General features: G+C 40.4%; 1 protein-coding gene across 4 annotated transcripts in view; it reads right to left on the bottom strand.

The window, feature by feature from the left end:
• IQGAP2 (IQ motif containing GTPase activating protein 2) overlaps positions 1–21,794 on the bottom strand; it is a 284,603-nt gene that overhangs the window by 127,756 nt on the left and 135,053 nt on the right. For all 4 annotated transcript variants that reach the window (XM_029216538.1, XM_029216541.1, XM_029216540.1 and 1 more), the window contains exons 3-5: positions 15,003–15,159; positions 6,621–6,698; positions 2,872–2,948 (exon numbers count right to left, since the gene is read on the bottom strand). In XM_029216538.1, the coding sequence (XP_029072371.1) occupies positions 2,872–2,948; positions 6,621–6,698; positions 15,003–15,159 (312 nt within the window). The remainder of the gene's footprint in view (positions 1–2,871; positions 2,949–6,620; positions 6,699–15,002; positions 15,160–21,794) is intronic.

Genomic DNA, 21,794 nt, shown 5'->3' with positions numbered 1-21,794 from the left:
CATTTACTACTTGAGACTGCTCTTTGGAACTGGGGGAAGGCCTAGGAAACAAAAGTCTTTTTTTTTTCTGTCCACAAGAGACAGGGGACATGGAGGGGGTTGTGTACCCAGGAAGGCCCTAGAGGGTCCTGCTCAGCTTTAATCCACCCTTTTCTTTGAGACTCCTCAATCTTGAGGGGGAACAGGTGCAGGATAAGAAAGTGAATAATGTTTTAGATAGAGAGGTTAATCATAAACTTGCCAGAAGAACTCGGTTTTAGGGGGACTCAGTTTCAAATTTTCCAATGTTTTCTACAATGAACATATTTTTTACTTTAAATAAGGAAAAGATGATAAACATTTCTTTGAAAAGAGCATGAGGCCACTCATTACTGAGGTGAGTCTCTACATTAGGCAGAGCTTCAGGATTCCCAGCGGGGCTGCTGTGCTAACATTAGCTGGAGTCTGGGCTTGAGAACACCCAGCTGAACTGACAGAGAGAGTGATGAATGGCAGGCCTGGGCACGGGGGTTAGAAATCAAGTGAAAAGGTGAGGCAGGCAGGAAAAGGGAAAAGTAGACACAAGCAGGAAGCAAGGGCAAGAACCCAGGGCATCTTAATGAGGTTGTTAAGCCCAAATCAAGAAGACAGGGAACACTAACACACCACTGGAAAGCAATTATACTCCAATAAAGATGTTAAAAAAAAAAAAAGAAGACAGGGAACAGAAGACCAGCTGGCAGGGCCAGGCGTGAATTCTGTAGATCAAGTCAGGCCCACAGGTTGGGGCAGGAGGAAGGCAGAGGATCTTCCTGCCTGGCTCCTGATCTATAATCAGAACTTCTGACCTGCTTAATTCCCTGGCAGGTAATGCCAACTCTCCACAGCAACAACACTGCTGTATCTGCAGCCAGGATATAATGGCTGAGGATGTCTTTGTTCATTTTTAGCACCACTTCTAATCATGCAGTGAGGCCAAGCCCACTGTACTTATGAAATGGCTCTGCTATCCAGCTTCCAAATGTGTCTGGCCCAACAGAGCAGAATATCAGCCTCATCTGCATTCTAAACCATAGCAGGAAAATGTTTTGATAGAAAAAACTTTAGATACACCTGAGACTTCTCCGTTCCCCATCAAGGAGCAGCCATACAGTAAGTTTAGAACAGAGAAAAGTGAGGGAGAGTCTCCCAGAGAATGCCATTTATTAAGAGAATATTGCTTTTCAAGATCCTACTTTTAAAATTCCTACTTAAGGTCAGACCTGATGAATAACATTCGGCAGGAATCTGCTCCAGTAACGGAGACTTCCAGGATGAGTAACTAAATACCTGAGAAAAACTGTTGGAGAGAGCAGGAAGTTGCCTTTTCTTTGTTTACCAAGCTGTTCAAGCCATTGTTAAAACTATGGCAGGCATACATTTGTAAGCCTCAGTGCTATTCTCTGTAACTTCTTTACAACAGTGACATCACCAGAAAGGAACTTAGCGCACCATTTCTTTATAAGCTGCTTACATTAACACCCCAGGTGTCCACTGCAGGAAATCAATTTAAGTTTACAGAAGACACCCACGAGCAGGCTACGGATTTGGAGATTAGCACCCTGATGCATGGATACCATAATGATTAACTAATGGCTGGCTTAGCAGGTCACGAACGGTTAAGTGATGATTCTAGGCACTGAAAAGCATTTGACGAAGAATGTTGGGCAACACATTTGATAATATTCCTCAAAATGAGCACTTGTGCACAAAAAGCTTTTAGAAAACCTGCTGGAATAATGATATACTAGCCACATATGAGGGGGCAGGCAGAGAAGCGGTTTTTTCCCAGTTGTCCTAAATTACTAGAGTAAAAGGAAATCACAGAATAGGCACCTACATTTGGTCTGTATTTCAAGCAACTGTCGTCTTCCAAAGAAATCTCGTAAGGACTGATGGGGTGGGAGAATCAAATTATTTGACATAATCGAAATTCTTTAGTAAGCCAGCATTGTAATGAGTTATTATAAAAATCTCCTCCTTTGGAGAGGAAGAAAGCCAGGAAGAAGTTAATATAAACCTCTAGGCTGAAGACGGTGCCAGGAAAATGACTTCTAGTGATATAAACACAAGGCAGATGTTTTAAAAGAAATTTAAAATTTAATTAGACGTGAAGCCTTCCAGCCATTACCTGTGTACACACAAGACAACAGCCACAAACTAGATTTTTAGAATCATTTTTGTTACCATCTAAAAATCACATTGCTCCCAGGCCAGTAAGGTAAGAAACGATCTGTGACTGGTAGAATTTCAATATTTAAAAAAATTAAGATATCAAACAATTGCTTTAAAAAAATGAATGTATCGCGATTTGACTAATTTAAAGCAACTTCTAAGTTTCTTCTTTACCCTTACAGTACAAGTTCCAGTGAACGAAAGTTCAAAAGACTTTTTCATAGTGATTTTTATTAATCTATGCTAAGAATTGAGCCAAGCTAATGATTTTAAGAGTATGAAAACCAAATGTATGACTATTAAAGCTGTTCATTTGATGCATTTTGGCTATATTTGTAAAGTAGATCGTAACTGAAGAATATGGTAGCACATTATTATCAGATTCCTAGAAATTTCAATTAAAATTTTCTCCTTATTATACTCACAGGTCTTTCATTCATTTTCTGGTTTTCTGTTTTGAAATGGATTAAAAAAACAGAAAAATATTTTTCAAGTTCAAGTATTGTTTTTATGCGACAATTACCTTAATTTTATACCAGCAAATTTAGAACTCAATTTAAAAAGAAGTTCAGATTATTAAAAAAACTTGAAATAAAAAAAAAGAGCTCTCTTTCAAAACTGAAATTGTGGTTTTATTTAAATTTACTTCCTAGACTTCAAATGTATTTTTTTTCCCACCTCAGTGCGTGAATGCAATATATCATTCTTGGTATGTTTTTCCGGTCATAGACATCTGTTGTTTCTGGGTAAAATATCTGGAAAACAAAAGGGAAAAATGTGTTTATTATTTTCACAATTATTTTAACTCTCCCAAATGACCCTACTCTGATTGTCCTTGCTGTTCTATATTTATTTAAATGAAGAGGAAACTCCAGTTGTGCCTCATCTTGTTCTTCATGCGGACCAATCACTGCATCTGGTCCCTTGCCTGACAGCGCCTCCTAGTGGCTCAGGAGAGTGGGGGATTCACAGTCAGCCACTCCAAGAAGGCTTTGTCCACAGGGCTGGGCAGCAGTTTCATTGCACAAGGCATGAGCCCATGTAGGCTTTGCTTTCTGTATCAGAGTCACTCTTGTGACTGCCCAGAGAAGGGTGTCCTCTTGAAAGCATTTTATTACGTTGTTAAGAACTTGGCTACACAGTTCCGTAAATATGTGTGTACACACATACAATGCACACATATGCATGTATTACTTTAAGCAGAAAAAAAAAGTACCCATTTTCACTGAATAAAATCTGGAAAGTAGATAAAGTATGAAAGGAAAATACCTATAACCCCACCTCCAAAAATACCTATAACCCCACTATTAGCATTTTGGTATATTTTCTTCCAGTCTTTTTTCTGTATGTCTCTGATTTTTTATGTTTATGTATGTGAGTGTTTAAAAACCAAACTGCATGTATTACAAACCTATTTAACACTTAATAGAACATGACTGTTTTACATTCCTTTTATTACTCTGTAAGAACATTATTTCTAAATAGATGCATATGATTCTTTGATATTTTTGAACCATAATTATAACCAGTTCTCCAGGGTTGAACAATTTTTTACCCCCAATTTTGTCCCTATTATAAGTCACTACAATAAATATCCCTGCATTTTCTGAGCACCTGATTGCTTCTTTTGGATAACCATCTATGTATGGAGTTAGTAGACTGAAAAGTCTGAACACTAAAACTTTTAATACACCTTTATACTCTTCTTGAGCTTGAAACTAAAAGCCTAATAAGAAACAGATTTCAGAATGGGGCACCAAAAATGAGTAATTAGGATTGAAGCTTCTGAGATTAAGATAAGCTTGTTGGCATTACTTGCTTTCAGTAAATATTTTATAAAATTTGACATAAAAACTAAAATTAAATCATGTACCATATGGTAGTACTTGACACTCAAGCAAAATTTTCTACTGGACATTGAAAAAAGCTAAGAAAAGAGAAAAGCAAAGCTTCTTGAGCTACAAATGTACAGTCACTGAGGGCTTACAGAAATATCTGTAGCTTATGAAATTTCAAAGGTCTTTCCAACTTTCCTTTAATACTTTTGCTGTTAAAGTATCAATGAGAAGAGGATTCCCAATTCAGAAGAATATGACTAGGTTTAAAATTCTACTATGTAAGCAGAGGACCACTATAACTCTCCCTCTCTTCTTTAAACAAGAACCTTTTACACTGATATTTCTCCTGGAAAATCATCATGAATATGTCTTCTTCTTCAATTTATAGAAGAAGATGGGATCAATTTATAGTTTACTGAAACGTTTTCTTCAACATTGTAACTCCAATGTGTAACATGACACTGAGCACAGGGTAGGCAGTTCATATTGATAAATGAAGGAATTAATTAATATATCAAAGTCAATTCAGTATACTGTTGGCCTCTCATTTCCTGCAATGTAATGTATCACTGACTTCATAATAAACATCAGGGTTAAAATAGAATCTGTTACATGGATCACTTGTTTCGCTTAAAGTCAAAATAAATGTGGTCCAACATACACACAATTTGAGAAGGTTTAAATCATAATGAAATTATCCTAATTTAACATATGCTGCCTCATACAGAAAAACTGCATTTCAATGTCTGTCGTTATTAATCTGTTTACCACTCAACACCCTGTTAGTACTTACTAAATTGCAGTTTAGAAATAAATATGAACTCTCTATTATAACTATTGCCCAGAAAGGAACACTATTCAATGTTTTCAACATTTTAGAAGGGAAAGTAGTTTGATTAAAAAAAGGCAAAATAAAATAGATCAACATTGACTATTGCAAGAAAAAAGGAGCTGAGTTAAAACAGGTATTAGCACAAATGTATTTAAAAAAAGGCATTCATAATTTACATGAAGGAGTCCTTTGTTTTCGTTGTGGGGTGTGTTTTTAATTGCAAACCTGGATTACTAATAAGAACAACAACATAGGTCTAAATAAGTCAGTAGCCGATACCCTTGCTGGATCACTCTTAAATCATTTCTTTAAAATAGCTGTACATATTGAGCAATTCAAAAAAGGGAACTATTGGTACATATAGAAACCTGATGCATCTCAAGTGAATTATGCTTAGTGAAAAAAGTCAATCTCAAAAGGTTACCTACTGTATGGTTCCATTTCTATAACATTCTCAAAATGACAAAACTATAGAGATAGAGAATAGATTAGTGGCTGCCAGGAGACAGGGCTGGGGAAGAGATGCTATATATAATGCCCAACCTCTCTGCAGTATCGGCATCTTGATTGTGGTGGTGGTCACACAAGTCTATTCATGCATAGAACTACACACACACACACACACACACACAAATGAATGCATATAAAAATGGTGAACACTGAATAAAGTCTGGAGTCTAGTTAACATTAATACACCAATGTCAATTTAATTCTGTACTAGTTATGAGATGTCACCATTAGGGGAAGCTGAATGAAGTTTACACAAAGATGTACTATTTTTGCAACTTCCTGTGATTCTAAAATTATTTCAAAATAAGAAGTTTAAGAAATAGCTCTACAATTTCTATCACATGTAATTATTTCTTCATTTCCTCCACTTGTCTATATATCTCACAGGTGTAAGGGTGCCTGCTCTTTGAATTTAACAAGTTCTGAATATGTGCTGAATGAGTTTTATTTGGGAGATCTATTTCAAGAGTAAGAGCTCTAACCCCCTAGCCAGTAAAATTTAAAGTGATACTATGATTTATAATAATACTTTATCGAAATAAATTTATAATGATGATTTATAGTGATACAATATATACGGATACAATGAGACTTGGAATCTTAAGTATAAAAAGCAACACAAAAAAGGGAGGTGGCTCTTCTAAATCAACTAATCTACCAGCCAAAGCCTGCTCCGACCTTGTTTAATTAATTAATTTATTTATTTATTTATTTATTTGCAGTACGCGGGCCTCTCACTGTTGTGGCCTCTCCTGTTGCGGAGCACAGGCTCTGGACGCGCAGGCTCAGCGGCCATGGCTCACGGGCCCAGCCGCTCCACGGCATGTGGGATCTTCCCGGACCGGGGCGCGAACCCGTGTCCCCTGCATCGGCAGGCGGACTCTCAACCACTGCGCCACCAGAGAAGTCCTAATATATATATATATTTTTAATTTATTTATTTTTATATTAAGTGGGTTTTTTTTCTTTTTTAACATCTTTATTAGAGTATAATTGCTTTACAATGGTGTGTCAGTTTCTGCTTTATACCTTGTTTAATTTATACACACTTTCACCTGGCTGCTCTCAGTCTGAGTTCTTGCCATATGTTACTTTTTATAGGCCTTTCCATATTTCTGTTAGTTCTCACATTTCTCATTTCTGAGGCAATAAGGACATTTGCTGCATTAACGTACCCCAGTCTGCTAAATTTCTTTCCACAGTGAGGTGTTTGCATTACTCCTTTTGTTTTCCCAGTTCAGGCTTACCTTGGGTAGACCAATAGACTCCATCGCTCTTAACCACTGGACAGTGTTATCCGTGTGTCGAAAATGAAGGCCCGACTTCTAACGTGAGGATGGGTGATGGTTGGGGAAGGGGGAGTGGAAAGAAGGGAACGCACAAACAGTGAGTCAAAAAAGTAATAACTTTTTTCATTAGCAGGATGCTTTCAATTGTCTTTCTCCTAGAATCGTGTTATGAACGCTCATATAAAACAACCAGAGATCCAATAAAGGAGATGACACTATCTCAGCAACACTGCAACCATTTGGGATGGACCGTCCCAGTTCCCAGAATTCACACGTTTGAGGTAATTCTGAACTAGAATCTCAAAGACCATTTTCTGTCTAGCACGCCTTAGGATGTTTTATGAGACACACGTGCACATACATGAGCATGTGCGCACGTGCGCATGCACACACACACACACACACACACACACACACACACACACACACACCATGTCAAGACTGTGGCAACCACAGCTGAGAGGACTGTAACTTCAAGAAAAAAAAAGGATTTTTAGAAGACTAAATGCCTTTTTTTTGGTGGTTTCTGGCTCTGCCAAACCATTTTTTCTGATCACGAATGTAGTACGATTTCTGTAAAAAACCTGAAAAATGTAGAAAAATACAAAGATGAAAACAAAAAGCACCCCACGATTCAGAGCTAATTTTAGTATTTATTCCTTCTATAATCTAATTGTAATCTTGGCCTTGTACAAGAAGTAAACTTTCACTGGAAATATTTTACAAGACCTTTTTCTACTCATATAATAAAAATAGGCTATGTTTTCCATTCCTAACGGTCCTAATCAGCCAGCCATTATTTTCTCCATAAATAAAGTATTCTTGTTGCTATTTCATGAAGTTTTATCAAGCAATGAACCATTGTGAGCTTTAAAATGATCTTATATATTTCATTAGTTAAATGTGTACCGTAATGTTATGTATTTTATTTTCATTTCAAATAAAATAAGAAGTAACTACAGCAAGTTTCATCATAACTAACACCCAGTGGTAGATCATCACATTCAGAAAGTCTAGCTCTTCCCTTTTGTGAAGGGAAAAAGGGTCATCTTACGTGACCTTTTACAATCTAATAGTTGGAAAGCATTTTTGTTGCTGTAAGGAATTAGGAAGTATAAGCTAATTAACATTTGACAAATATTTACGTGCTTTTGATAGTGGCCACTATTTTTTTTTTTTTTTTTTTTTTTTGCGGTACGCGGGCCTCTCACTGCTGTGGCCTCTCCCGTTGCGGAGCACAGGCTCCGGATGCACAGGCTCAGCGGCCATGGCTCACAGGCCCAGCCGCTCCGCGGCATGTGGGATCTTCCCAGACCAGGGCACGAACCCGTGTCCCCCTGCATCGGCAGGCGGACTCTCAACGACTGCGCCACCAGGGAAGCCCAGTGGCCACTATTTATTAAGATTGGACTGTGTGTGTCAAGCACTTTACATAAATTATCTCTGATTTTCAAAACACTCTGCAAGGTAGTTATCATTCTCATTTTTTAGAGATGAGGAAATCTAGGCCAAAAAGATGAAGTGACTTGCCTAAAGTCAAACAGCTCTTAAGGGGCTGAGCTGGGATTCAAGACTAGGTCTCTGTGGATCTTAAAACCTTTCCTGTGCTAACACTCCCCAGGAAAGAGGGCAGGACATAATGACCAGGGGATTATTCTTCACAGGGAAGAGATTAGCTAATTACCATGAAATAACTAGAGGGAGGGGGAAGTGTACGGAAAGAGAGGAAGGATGTTAAAGAATAAAGAGAGAGAGAGCACGCAGACAGTTAACAGCCAGGTGGTAGTGTCTGAGGGTAACTCCGCATCCACTTTTGCAGAATACAAACACTTCTCAGACACGGCCGCTCTGCGACCGTGGAGGGACAAAGCGGAGATAATCCTCAATCACGTCAGGGCAGAGGACCTCAACACCACAAAGTAACTAAACATCACCCTCTTCCAACTAAGACAGGCGACTTATTTCTTGTCTGATGTCAATCTGGTTCCTATTCAATATTCTCACCTCCTAGATAAAAATTACCAAGATACCAAACTGATCACGCTTCCTGACAACACTGCAACGATCCTTGTGCTTCCCTAAATCCTTATTAGAATCACTCAGTACAAGCTCAAATCTCCACTAAGCTATTTTCTCTTCCTTATAGCTCCGTGGGTATGCATTTTTTCTTGGCACATCATATTTAAATAAATATAATTTTATGTTGGTTTCTGAGAGTCTTTGGCTGGTAGCCTTCAACAATCCAAATTATATAACAAAAACATCCCATCCATTTAGTAGTTTCATTAGCTAGGTAACCTCAGGAAAGTTACAAATCTCTTTGAACCTTGGTTCCTTGGCTACAAAAGGGAATGGTATGCTTCTTTGGGTTGAGGATTTAATGAGATTTATACATATAACACTTAGTTGCAAAGTACACCTAAAATGCAATAAATATTAGTTATTGTAATTATAAGACTGGGCTTGAAACTTTTATTCACCTGTAAGGCCAGAAAAAGGTTTAGCGCTTCATGTGAGAGGCACTGAAGGAAAGGGTGGTTATCAGAGTCATATTTCTACGGTAAATGAGTGATAGATTTTAAATCCTTCGTCCGCTTTAAACACCTCAGGAATGCTGACCTCAGAACCCTATGGTCCATGCCTGCCTATTTAAGAAGTAAGCGTCAGTGAGCGAACTGCATTAACATCTTCAATCTACCACGTTTACTTCAATTAGAACAAAAACGATCTTCCAAACAGGCTCAAAATAATCTTAGTCTACTATAGCCATTTATAACTTGTCTATTTTTTCACCAGTCCTACAGTAATATTAATATATTAGGCTAGGTGGTATGTCTATAGTCGTAACTTGGCCAAGGGCTGTTACTGCACATCTACCTAATTTCTTTCATGTATTAGACTAGAGAGTATATGCTGATTTTCTACTGCTGAGCTACTACAGCACCAGCGAAAAAGATTACTGCAGTTTAAATTGAATAGATGAGGTATTATGTAAGTCTTCTTTGGATGGTAACTTCTTACATATTAGGATCAAAGCATTTTAGAACGATGAGGTAGTTTAAAACCAGTAATTATTCTAATTTGCTCATTTTATATATGAGGCAACTGATGCCCTAAGTATTTAAGACACTCGACTTGACATAACTTGTTGAGCTCTGGGTCAAGACTAGCTTGCAGAATTCCCTGACTTCAAGTCCAAATATTCTGGTCAATTTACTGCTCACAGAGCCTCAGGACAAACACCTGTAACAGTTACAGTGTAACACTTACAGTGTGCTTACCTCTGTCAGGCAGGCACTGGGCCTTGCATAGATCACATTTGTTCTTCGCAATTTCTCAACAAGGTTGATATTGTTACTATTTTCCCACTTTACATTGGAGGAAACTGAAGCTCACAGAGGCACAGTTAGTGGCGAAGCCAGATTCTGAGGTGTTTTGGTTCTACAGCTCATACTACTGACCACTATGTACATGCTTTCCCTATCTAAGGCCCACCTAAATGTTCAATGCGCGTTTATTGTACGTCTGCAACTGTCAATGCACTGTCCAGAGTGATAGTGTTCTTTGGCTTTGAGCCTTATTAGACTGAATCCTCTCCAAGGAATGCCCCTCCTACCTCCTCCTCTTTCTCTTGGTCATCCTAGTTGGCTTGGGAACATTCATCCTTCAAGCCCCACCATGGAAACCTTCCTGGCTTCTTTACCAGCCCAACCCCCTTTAGAACTGACCACACTATTCTTGGTTGGCTCCTACCATCTACCCAGCCATCTTCTCTTCACTGCCCTCCACCCATTTCCAGCCCCTTTCCAGGATTCACCCTTTGTTTTCCCTCTTGAATCCACTCACTTCTTGTCTCTGCGGGCCACTGTCACCTGTCACCTGGACTGAGTAATCCCCTCATGCACTCTGCCTGCACGTCCACCCTCCCTCCAATGTGTTCTCCAAATAGCAGCAGAGAAATCTTTCTAAAGCACATACTGTACCATGATGTCTCTGCCAACACTGAAACAGCTTCCCCCTGTACTTAGGTTGAAGTCACTCATTGTACTTAGGTCCTCCATGTGTCACTGAGTAATCTGTCTCTGCTTCCCTCCTGGTCTCATTTCTTACCACTGTCCCTCACCGTAGCCTTTCAGCCACTCAACTTGGCCAAGCTCTTTTCTTCCTTGAGCTTCTCACAAATGGGTCCCTTCTCTCTGGACCATCCTCCCCATTCCCTACGCTTAACTCTCCACACGGATGAGTTTCCTCTCATTCTTCCAGCCTCAGAGTAAATGTCTCCTCAGAGAAGCCCATGGCCATCTGTCAATAATTCTGGCTTTCATTTCTTCCTTCATACACTTATCACAATTCACAACTGTCTATTTTACTCACAGTCTCTCTCTCCAGCTGACCATGAAATCATGTCTGCCCTGTTGCCCACTCTGCCATTGGTGCCTGGAACAGTGGCTGCCACATGGTAGGTACTAGTAAGTACTGTATGGATAATTGAGTCCTATCCTTTATGTATTTCTATCTTAGGACAATTTTATCTGCTTTCTGTATAACTTTATTAAAATGTATTATATTAATGTGTGTCTGCCTATAGTCAAACCTTTGTAGACTCTAAGAAAAAAACTGCCTGGGGTGATTATTAAGAATGCAGCTTCCTGGGTCCCTGGCTAAGATTCTGCCTGACTCAGTAGTCTGGGATGGGGCCCAAAAGTTGACATTTTTACACACACCCATCAGGGGGTCCCACAGGAAGTTTGAGCATCACACTTAGAGGAAGAGTTTCAGTAAATATTGAATAAAGTACTGAATAAAGCATAGAAGACAAGAAACGGAGTACTCTGGCTTACTACAAACTATTGTCATTCGTTCCTTCACCCAACAGCTATTTCCCTAGCACACCCTATGGGCCAGAACCTGCACCATTCGCTGAGGATATGACAGAGGAGACACACACAGTTCTTGCCTTCATGACAAACTAATCATTACAGTACTCCGTGGTGTGTCCTTGTGTGCATGGCATGATCATGCAACTCAGACCTGGAAGGGGGGTGGTGGGAATGGTCAGGGAAAGAATACTCATCCCTGGAAGGTTTAACTCTAATACCTAGCATATCTTTCTAAACCTAAGTTAATGAGGGGCCAAGGCTGTACATAAGCTGGCAGACAAAGAGGATGGGGCAGCATGAAAGCTCCCATCTACTTAGCTCAAAGCCATCATCAGTGCCACAACTGAGGCCTTGCGATTCGGGACGGAGCTTTTGCATCGGCGACACCCTGCCCAACAGGTGGGTCATATTTTATGGCTGCAGTCCAGGCAGACCCTGCAGCGAGCACCCAGGCTCACTGAACTCATGGTTTCCAGACGGCACATCAAGAGACAGGCCTAGGTTAGCAAGTGTTCCCTTGTGTTTCAACGTCTCTGTCGCAGTCCCGTGATTTAGTGCTCCTTAGAAAGGACCACGTGCGTGACGGGCTTTAGACCTCAAGAACACATGAACGGGAAGCTAAGTCTCCTGCCCACTAGTACTGGTCTCCTTTCATTTCTGTAGACGAAATGAAATGGCCTTAAAGTAAAAATTTATGATTACATGGCAAATCACTGACAATTTCCATTCAAGGACACTTTCAAGGATTTAATAAAAGGAGAAAATGAAAAGCCTCTTTTTTTTTTTTTTTTTAGAAAAGCCTCTTTTCTCCAGTGAATTAACAGAGGGCTGGTTTCCATTTGTCCCATGTTCCTCCCACATCACAGCTGGCATCGACCACCCTCCATCCACCACCTCCCTTCTTTCCATGCCTCTCCTAGCATCCTTTCTTCTGTGCACCCCAGTGGAGGCCTGACGGCACGGGTGACAGCAACATAGAGCACTTCCCTCCGGCACGATGTGCTGCTCAGGATGTCACCATCCACTTAGGCGCCAGAGGTATTTTATTCCTTAACAAGAAATTGGAATCACTTCCCCGTCCCCATCCCAAAGAGAAGCTGCTGCTGATGCAAATAACAGGATCTCTGATGCCAGGAGGAAACAGCACCTGTTTAAGTTGCCATGAGGGGGTCCACAGCTGAACTGGGAAGAGACACCTATATTCAAGGTGTATAATGTGCCAGGAGAGGGAAGAATCAGCCCACCCGCTGCTCTGAGTCTCACCTTCACTAAAGGTCTGTCTTTCTGGCCTGATTCTCACTATCCACACATCAACATACCCACAATCTCTTTCCAGGGAGGCCTGGAGCCAACTACACTTTAACTCTATCATCAAATCTACATGGCTGGGGCTTCCCTGGTGGCGCAGTGGTTGAGAGTCCGCCTGCTGATGCAAGGGACACGGGTTCGTGCCCCGGTCCGGGAAGATCCCACATGCCGCGGAGCGGCTGGGCCCGTGAGCCATGGCCGCTGAGCCTGCGCGTCCGGAGCCTGTGCTCCGCAACGGGAGAGGCCACAGCAGTGAGAGGCCCGCGGACCGCAAAAAAAAAAAAAAAAAAAAAATCTACATGGCTGTTAGTACTAATAGGCCTAGATCTTGGTAACTACCATTACAGTAATGAAAATAAAACAAAAATCGTGCTCTAAAATGTGGATAAATGTTCATTTATTTTGTGACAAGGGGGATACAAATTATTTTTTACCGTGCTTTTCTGAACTTTTAAAGTATTCCTCAAAAAACAAACCTTAATTTTGGCTGGCTAAGTCATTTGTTTCACTTAAGTCTTACAAAAGGCCGAAAACTTACTCTAGGGAGAAACATCTAGAGTTAATAAACACATGACTTAATAAACTCAAACTTATTTTAAGATATGCAAACACTTTTATTCATAACGTTATTCAAGGCAGAAACTTTTGCTCAATTCCCTTTTGGGCTAGATGATGAAAAGAGAGTTGTCAAAAAAGATGTCAATTCATCTTGTCTACTGTTAGCATAAACCATTACTCAAACATTTGCTCTGAATTCAATATACACATTTAAAAAATAAATTTTGTCTCAGTAACAACTGAAGGGTAGTGTGGCATGCAATAAATGGAAAATCATTCCATTTTCAACTATACTTAATGTTACCCTTGAAATTTTAAGAGAAATAACTTTTAAGGATACTTGAAAATCTGCAGATAAAAAATACTGATATAAAAAACCAAATACAATATATTAAGAAAATAAAGAATCAAGTTTCAAAGAAGCTTTAGAAACCCTGACCCAAAGTGGAGAACGGATCACATATTCCAGGAGGGAATAGCACACATTTTTTTTTTTTTTTTGCGGTACGCGGGCCTCTCACTGTTGTGTCCTCTCCCGTTGCAGAGCACAGGCTCCGGATGCGCAGGCTCAGCGGCCATGGCTCACGGGCCCAGCCGCTCCGCGGCATGTGGGATCTTCCCGGACCGGGGCACGAACCCGTGTCCCCTGCATCGGCAGGCGGACTCCCAACCATTGCACCACCAGGGAAGCCCCAACAGCACAAATTTTAAAATTCCCCTTTGAAGACACATATAATGAAGGGGTCTTTCAGGCTGCTGTTTACTTTTTCCTCCTTTGCTTTTTAATGGAAAATTTCAAACATAAAAATTGGACAGAATAGTATAATAAACTCATTTGCATGCCTCATCTAATCTCAACAACTGTGAACTCATGGCCAGTCTTGAATCATCTGTCCAATCTCCTCCCAGTTATTTTGAAGCAAATGATAGATGTATCACTTTATCTGAAAATACTTAAACATGTATCTGAAAAATATCAGAATTTTTTTTATTAATACAAGATTGGTATTTATTTTGGTTTGGTTTTCTCACCCATATGCCTTCCCAAATTAGCCATGAAATAATTCTTAAAACTAGTTGCATATAAAAAGGGTAGTCTTAATTTGTTTTAAACACCAAAAGGAAAGGAGTTCCTGACTATTCAATATCAGAATTTTTTTTTAAAATCACCTTGGGCCTAACTCTTTAGGGCCACAAGTTCAAGTCCCAGTTGGGTACTTTATTCCTTGATGAGAACAAGGGGAGTAATAAACTGTGTTGATGGTGAAAAAAGGAGGGGTAGAGGGCCCCCCACTCTTACAGTTACTGGCACTAATAAAATGACCTCCATGAAGGAATAAAGGGGGTGGGAGCTGGGAAGCCCCATAAAGCAGAGATCTCTCGGCCTCAGCCCAGAAATAGACAAATGCTTTGGTTTTAAAATTGCTGCTGCCTCAGGAATGATTATTTACAGGCTTAAAAGACCAAGGACATCCCCTTTCCCCACAACCCATCTCCCACCAAATCCTTATAGAAACACTAAAAGAAAGGAAAGGAAGGGAAAGACTGAACTTCCACTTTGAGCTGGAGGCCAGACCAATTAGATCTCAGTTACCTTGTAACGTGTTTGTTCCACATCATAGATCTTTTTCTCCGATACCATTTTGGGGGCAAAGAACTTGGCTAACTTTGCAAGGTAAACTCCGTTCCGGAGCCCTTCTTCCAGTTCAGTGGTTGGTGGCAATTCTTCAACTAAGCAGACTTCCATCCACCTAAAGGGATTAAAAAAACCTTAAGGTGACTCCAGTTCAAGTAACTTTCTGTAACTGAAGAGATGCAGTATCTTACTACCTGTGATGGAGACATTAACAAAGGGAGCGGGATGTGAAACATCTTTAGGTGTCACAGATGGGAAGAGAGAACTTTCTGGGTGGGACAAGAATTCAGAACACACAGGAACAAGGGGGATGACAAGCCCAGAGGCACTGAACTCACTTCCAAGCCAGAGCTTGTCGACTTCACTTTTATCAGAGTCTCTGCCAATTCTCTTTTGTGCCAAAGAGGAAAAAGGCCAAAGCATATTTGTATGGGTGGAATGAGTCTTGCTGACATTACAGAAAAAAACAGTTCCAAGTTTATGAGCCCTCAGTGGAGGACATTCTTGTAGGGGTTATGCTGTGGGGAGAGTGTAGTCCCAGGTGCAGTAAAATTTGCAGTTGCCTCAGTCTGGAAATGACTACCAGGAAAGGTAGGAAGTGTGGAAAAGGGACAGTGAAATTCAGAAAGCAGACGCTGTCTTCTTTAAATAGGACACATTCCTTTTTCCAATACCAGGAACTTATTACAGCATGCTTACCTTTTTTGGGGAAGGTATTTACTGGATTTTGAAAAAGATGAGATTAAATCTTAGGACATTGTGCCAGTATTGTAGAAAAGAGAGCACCAAGGTCACTACTGGCTCAAAAACACACAGTGGGAGGGGAGCCAGGCCAGTTCCCATTTCACGCTGGTGTGCTGAGAATCTGTGGAGCTCAGAGAATAATGCGCTTCCTATCCATTCTTGAAGAACTCTTCCCTACTGTAAGACCCAAGAGGCAGGGGTGCACGCTCTCACCTCCCTGCCACGAACCCACCGCCCAATCACCAACTATGAGTGTGAGCTCCACACCTATATAGCCAGTCCCCGCAGAAGATCATTAACAACGACAGCGCCGATCCCATCAACACCTGGCGGTCGGGAGAGGGCTGTTCTGCAGTATTAACAACTGATCGTGATCCGAGCAGTGAACACTGTAAAATGTCTCAATTGCTTGCAGCTCTGGCCAACACCTTTGAAAAGCTCAAAGAGTCCCTAATAAGCAAGGAGTATTTACTGACCACTTATTTAGGCAATGTAAAACGTGGAGTATATGAGAAAAGCATAAACATAAGCCCTGCCTTCTAAGAGCATTAAGCATAATTGAGTCGGCAACACAATTGTGGGGAAAAACCAGAGAGCCATGTAAGAGAGGCTATGCTGACCAATGCTACATGTTAGTGCATAAGAAGAAAAAGTTGGGGAATAAAGGGGATCATTGGATTATCGCTGGAGTAACAGGGAAAACAATGAGAAGGTGGTGGGATCTGGACTTGGCCTAGAAAAGGGGAGTCTTTGGAAAGACAGGGGAAGCGCTTAGGAGCTGGGGAACAGGACATACTAAAGCCATAAGGGAAACATGGCTGATTCACGGAGCAAACCTAGAGAAGATTCTGGGCCTTTGGGGTTCATGGGAAGAAAGGAATAAAGCTGAGCACACATAGTGAAGTGAGGTTCTGAGGGAACTGGCATTAAGAGAAGTGATGACGTTTGTTGCCACAGGAAGCAGGGAGCTCTTGGCAACTTCGCAGCAGAGGAGTGACAGGCTGACAGTGGTAATTAGAGAAAAGTAATCTTGTATGATGGATGCCCCAAAGATAAAGCGCTCTGTCAGCCTTTCCCATTGTGAGGAGTGGAGGGACTGGATGAGACAGGAAGAAATGGGAAGGAAGGAAAACAAGAGGCATTTCAAGGAAATGGTAACAAGACTTGGTGACAGCTTAGAAAGTGCAGGAGGGGGTCAAAGGAAAGAGAATATTCGCAGCTAGGGAGAGGGGCCCCGTGTGGAGGGAGGACTCAGCCCCACATCCACTGTGTGACCCCAGGCAAGCCCCCTAACCTCTCTGGGTCTCATTTTTCTCCTCTGCTAAAGGGGCAGGAGATGAGAAGGATGGGATGTTAAGGTCTCTCCCAGGTCTAACATCCTAGGGGGACTGGGGAAACTGGGAGAACAAGGAACTGATAAAAAGAGATGACAAGTTTGCTTTCACATAACAAACAAGGGCTTCAAATGAACATAAGAGTACCAAAGCCTTGATGAATTTTTAAAAATGTAACAAATCAATAACAACATTGCCTTTTTGATAAAAATCTGGCCAAGTTAAAAGCCACTGCACTAGACCAAGTTTCTAATCTAAATAAACTACAAATTACAGCATTATGCTACTTCACATTAAAACAAACCTGTTTTCAAATAATTATCTTGAAAAAATGTACAAAATTGTTTCTAACACAACAGTACATAACTGCTTTATAATAATCCCGTAATCGGGGGTAGATGTATGAAGGGTGGCAGAGACGTAAACTGACAATTTGTAGTAGGAGTGGGGGAGATAAATTGACATTTGGGACCAAGGGGCAGGAAGTTAAAATAAAAACAACTCTGAAGTGTGATATTTTAGACTTGGTCTTACTTTTTAAAAGGATAATCACCTTAATTTTTGTCTGTATTAGAATATATGTGTAGTTGGCTGAAAACACTATTCTAAAAACTTAGGTTAACTATAGCCTATTTAAAATGTAGCCATTGCTAATGCATATAACATCATGAAGTACTCAAAGGCAAAAGCCATCTCTTCTTCCTTTTCATAATCCCTTTATCCTGGAAATGTATTTACAGATATTGGGTACCCAACAGATTGTTATTAAATGAAAGATTCTGACTGCTTAAGAAAAACGTTTTCTAAGCATCACAGTTACATCATAACATCTTTTAGGACACTGCCAATGACTTGTAAATGCAGCATTTTTGCAACATTAGGCATCAATGTTTCACTACCTTGAAAGTCAAAAGAAAATGCTATTACCATCAATGGTAACTAGTGTTTATTAGCACTATTTTATTCTAGAACCTGGATTTAATACTTGACGGGGATTATCATTTAATCCTCGAGCCCACCCCATAAGGAAAGGTGCTATTAGGATCACCACTTGCAGATGCTAATCTGAGGCCCAGAAAAGCCAAGGCCATAGAGCTACTAATTGAAAGACATCAAAAAGCTCCTCTAGGAACCCTCCTACACTGTGGGTTGGAATGTAAATTGGTGCAGCTGCTATGGAAAACAGTATGGAGGTTCCTCAAAAAACTAAAAATAGAGTTGCCATATCATCCAGCAATCCCACTTCTGGGTATATATCCGGAAAAAACTTTAATTCAAAAAGATACATATACCCCTATATTCATAGCAGCACTATTTACAACAGCCAAGACATGGAAGCAACCTAAAAGTCCATCGACAGATGAGCAGATAAAGAATATGTATGTGGTACATACATACAATGGAATATTACTCGGCCATAAAAAATGAAATAATGCCATTTGCAACAACAAGGGTGGACCTAGATATTGTAATTTTTACTAAATTGAAGTAAGTCAGAAAAACAAATACCATATGATATCACTTATATGTGGAATCTTAACTATGACACAAATGAACTTATCTACAAAACAGAAACAGACTCATAGATATAGAGAATAGGCTTGTGATGCCGCGGAGCAACTAAGCCCGTGCGCCACAACTACTGAGCCTGTGTGCCCCAACTACTGAGCCTGCACTCTAGAGCCCGTGAGCCACAACTACTGAGCCTGCACTCTAGAGCCCGTGCGCCACAACTACTGAGCCTGCACTCTAGAGCCCGTGAGCCACAACTACTGAGCCTGTGTGCCCCAACTACTGAAGCCCGCGTGCCTAGAGCCCGTGCTTCGCAACAAGAGCAGACACTGCAATGAGAAGCCCGCGCAGCGCAAGGAAGAGTAGCCCCTGCTCACCGCAACTAGAGAAAGCCCACGCAGAGCAAGAGACCCAGTGCAGCCAAAAATAAACAAATAAAAATAAATACATACATTTATTTTAAAAAAAAGAGAGAGAGAATAGGCTTGTGGTTCCCAAGGTAGATGGGTGTGGGGGAGGGATGGATTGGGAGTTTCGGATTAGCAGATGCAAACTATTACATACCGAATGAATAAACCACAAGGTCCTACTGTATGGCACAGGATATTCAATAACCTGTGATAAACCATAATGGAAAAGAATATGAAAAAGAATATGTATATGTATAACTGAATCACTTTGCTGCACAGCAGAAATTCACATTGTAAATCATTTGTGCTTCAATAAAATTATTTTTCAAAAAGCCCCTCAAATTCCAATTTTTAACTCTCACGACTCAAACAGAAGAAGGCAGTCTCACAGCCTAGTGTAAAATAAAAGTGGTAACAGGACACTCCAGGCTTCTTCCAGAGTAGGAGTAAAGGCCGCATGGTTTGGAGATGCAGACGCTTTCGCTCTTCAGTGTAAGGTCAGAGCATAGTACATTCGCTGTCAAAGTGGAGTAAACGTCCTAGGGTTCCACTTATTCCCTTGGAAGCCCCTCTTTGTCAGTCACCTACCTCACAACTGTAAGTGACAGACAGCCTCGGCTGCGTCTTGCGGGTGCTGTTGTAACTGGGTGCTGGGTATGGGAAGCTTAGAGTCTGTCTAAATGGGGTCACCTCCTCGAGAACTCTGGCAAGACAAGGCAGGATCTCTAAGAGTCTCCTCATAATATACAGCTTGGAAACTTATCAATTATTAGTCAGTATATGATCAATAAAGATTGAATGATGATAGCAAGACCATTCTTCTGGAACAGTCAGTAAACTCTGCTCCAGCATAACCAGCTAGGCTGGCTCCCTAACACTGCTCTCAGGGTATTAAACTACCTCACAGGGAAGCAGGGACCATGATATGCAAGCTTCTAAACTAGTACCCAGTCATCACGTGGGCTGAATATCCTTTGGACCTATGTTTCAAAAGCCTCCACTCTCCCCTCCCCCCGTCTGCTAGCAGGATGCTAAAGCTCAGGGCAACCTTGAAAGAAGATGGAAGATTTCCCATCAGCCTGGGTCCCTGAGGAACCCAGGGACCTGGGTTATCTGCGTGGTAAAGAGCCTCCTGTACCCCCTCATCCTCGCCTTAAGCTACTGAATCTTACCTGAAAAAGAATTAAATTTCTACTGCCAACCTCAGCCTCAGTGGCTTATCTGTTACAAAGCTAGTGTTACCCAGCCAAACCAATAAAATTCATTAAGTGTGATTTTTATGGTCTGTTGGGGTCAAACTTCCTGTCGCAATCACAATACAGAAAACAACTGGCCTGATGTTCAGGAAGTCTGGATTTCCAATCACTAGCTGGATGCCCTGGAACAAGTCACTTAAAACTCTGAGCTGAGTTTTAGTCCGAGAGTCTAAAATTATAAATGGAATTCTGTACGACACTAATTATGTGATTTTGTTGTGTTTAATAACAGCTTTATTGAGAGAGAATTCACACACCATACACTCTTTTAAGATGTATAATGCAGTGACTTTTAGCATAGTCACAGGGTTGTGAGACCATCACTTAACAATTTTAGAACGTCTTCATCACTCTGAAAAGAAGCCCTATAACTCATTTACAATATTCCCCGTTTACTCCCAATTTTCCAACCCACTAATCTACTCTCTGTTTATAGATCTACTTATTCTGGACATTTCATGTAAATGGAACCATAAAATACATGGCCATCTGTGACTAGCTTCTTTCACTTACCATAATGTTTTCAAGGTTCATCTATTGTGTAGGATATACTAGTGCTGCATTCCTTTTCATTGCTGAATAATATTCTGCTGTATGGATATATATCGTATTTTATTTATCAGTTTAGGGACATTTGGGTTTTTTCCACTATTTGGCTACTACGAATAATGCTGCTGTAAACATTAGTGTGTAAGTTTTTGCAAGGACATATGTTCTGCTTTTTCTTGTGTATATACCTAGGAGTAGAATTGCTGGGTCATAAGGTAACTCTATGTTTAATCTTTTTTGGAACTTCCAGACTTTTCCAAAGCAGCTGCAACATTTTACGTTCCCATCAGCGCTGTGTGAGGATTCTAATTTCCCCAGCTCCTTGCCAACACTCAGCTGTCTTTCTGATTTTAGCCGTCCTAAGTAGATACAAAGTGGCATCTCATTATGGTTTTGATTTTCATTTCTCTGATGGCTAATGATATTGAGTATCTTTTTATGTGCTTATTGCCCATTTGCATATCTTATTTAGAGAAACGATATTTCAAATCCATTGCCCATGTTTTAGCTGGGTTTTTTTTTAAATAATTGAGTTATAAGAGTTCTTTATATATTTGGTATACAAAATCCCTTATCAGGTACATGATTTGAAAATATTTCTTCATTCTGTGGGTTGTCTTTTTGCTTTCTTGATGGTGTCTTTTGAAGCACAAAAAGGTTGTAATTTTGATGAAGTCACATTTATTCTTTTTTTCTTAAAGTCTTTATTGAATTTGTTACAATATTGCTTCTGTTTTATGTTTTGGTTTTTTGGCTGCAAGGCATGTGGGATCTTAACTCCCCAACCAGGGATTGAACCTGCACCCCCTGCATTGGAAGGTGAAGTCTTAACCACTGGACCACCAGGGAAGTTCCCCATTTATCTGTTCTTTTTTTGCTTGTACTCTGATGTCATATTTAAGAAACCACTGCTTAACTGAAGGTCACAAACACCTACGTTTTCTT

This window comes from Monodon monoceros, unplaced genomic scaffold (assembly GCF_005190385.1).
Source record: "Monodon monoceros isolate NGI ecotype Baffin Bay Population unplaced genomic scaffold, NGI_Narwhal_1 Super_Scaffold_12, whole genome shotgun sequence".
Taxonomy (NCBI): Eukaryota; Metazoa; Chordata; class Mammalia; order Artiodactyla; family Monodontidae; genus Monodon; species Monodon monoceros.
This window is presented reverse-complemented; position numbering and strand designations above follow the sequence as displayed.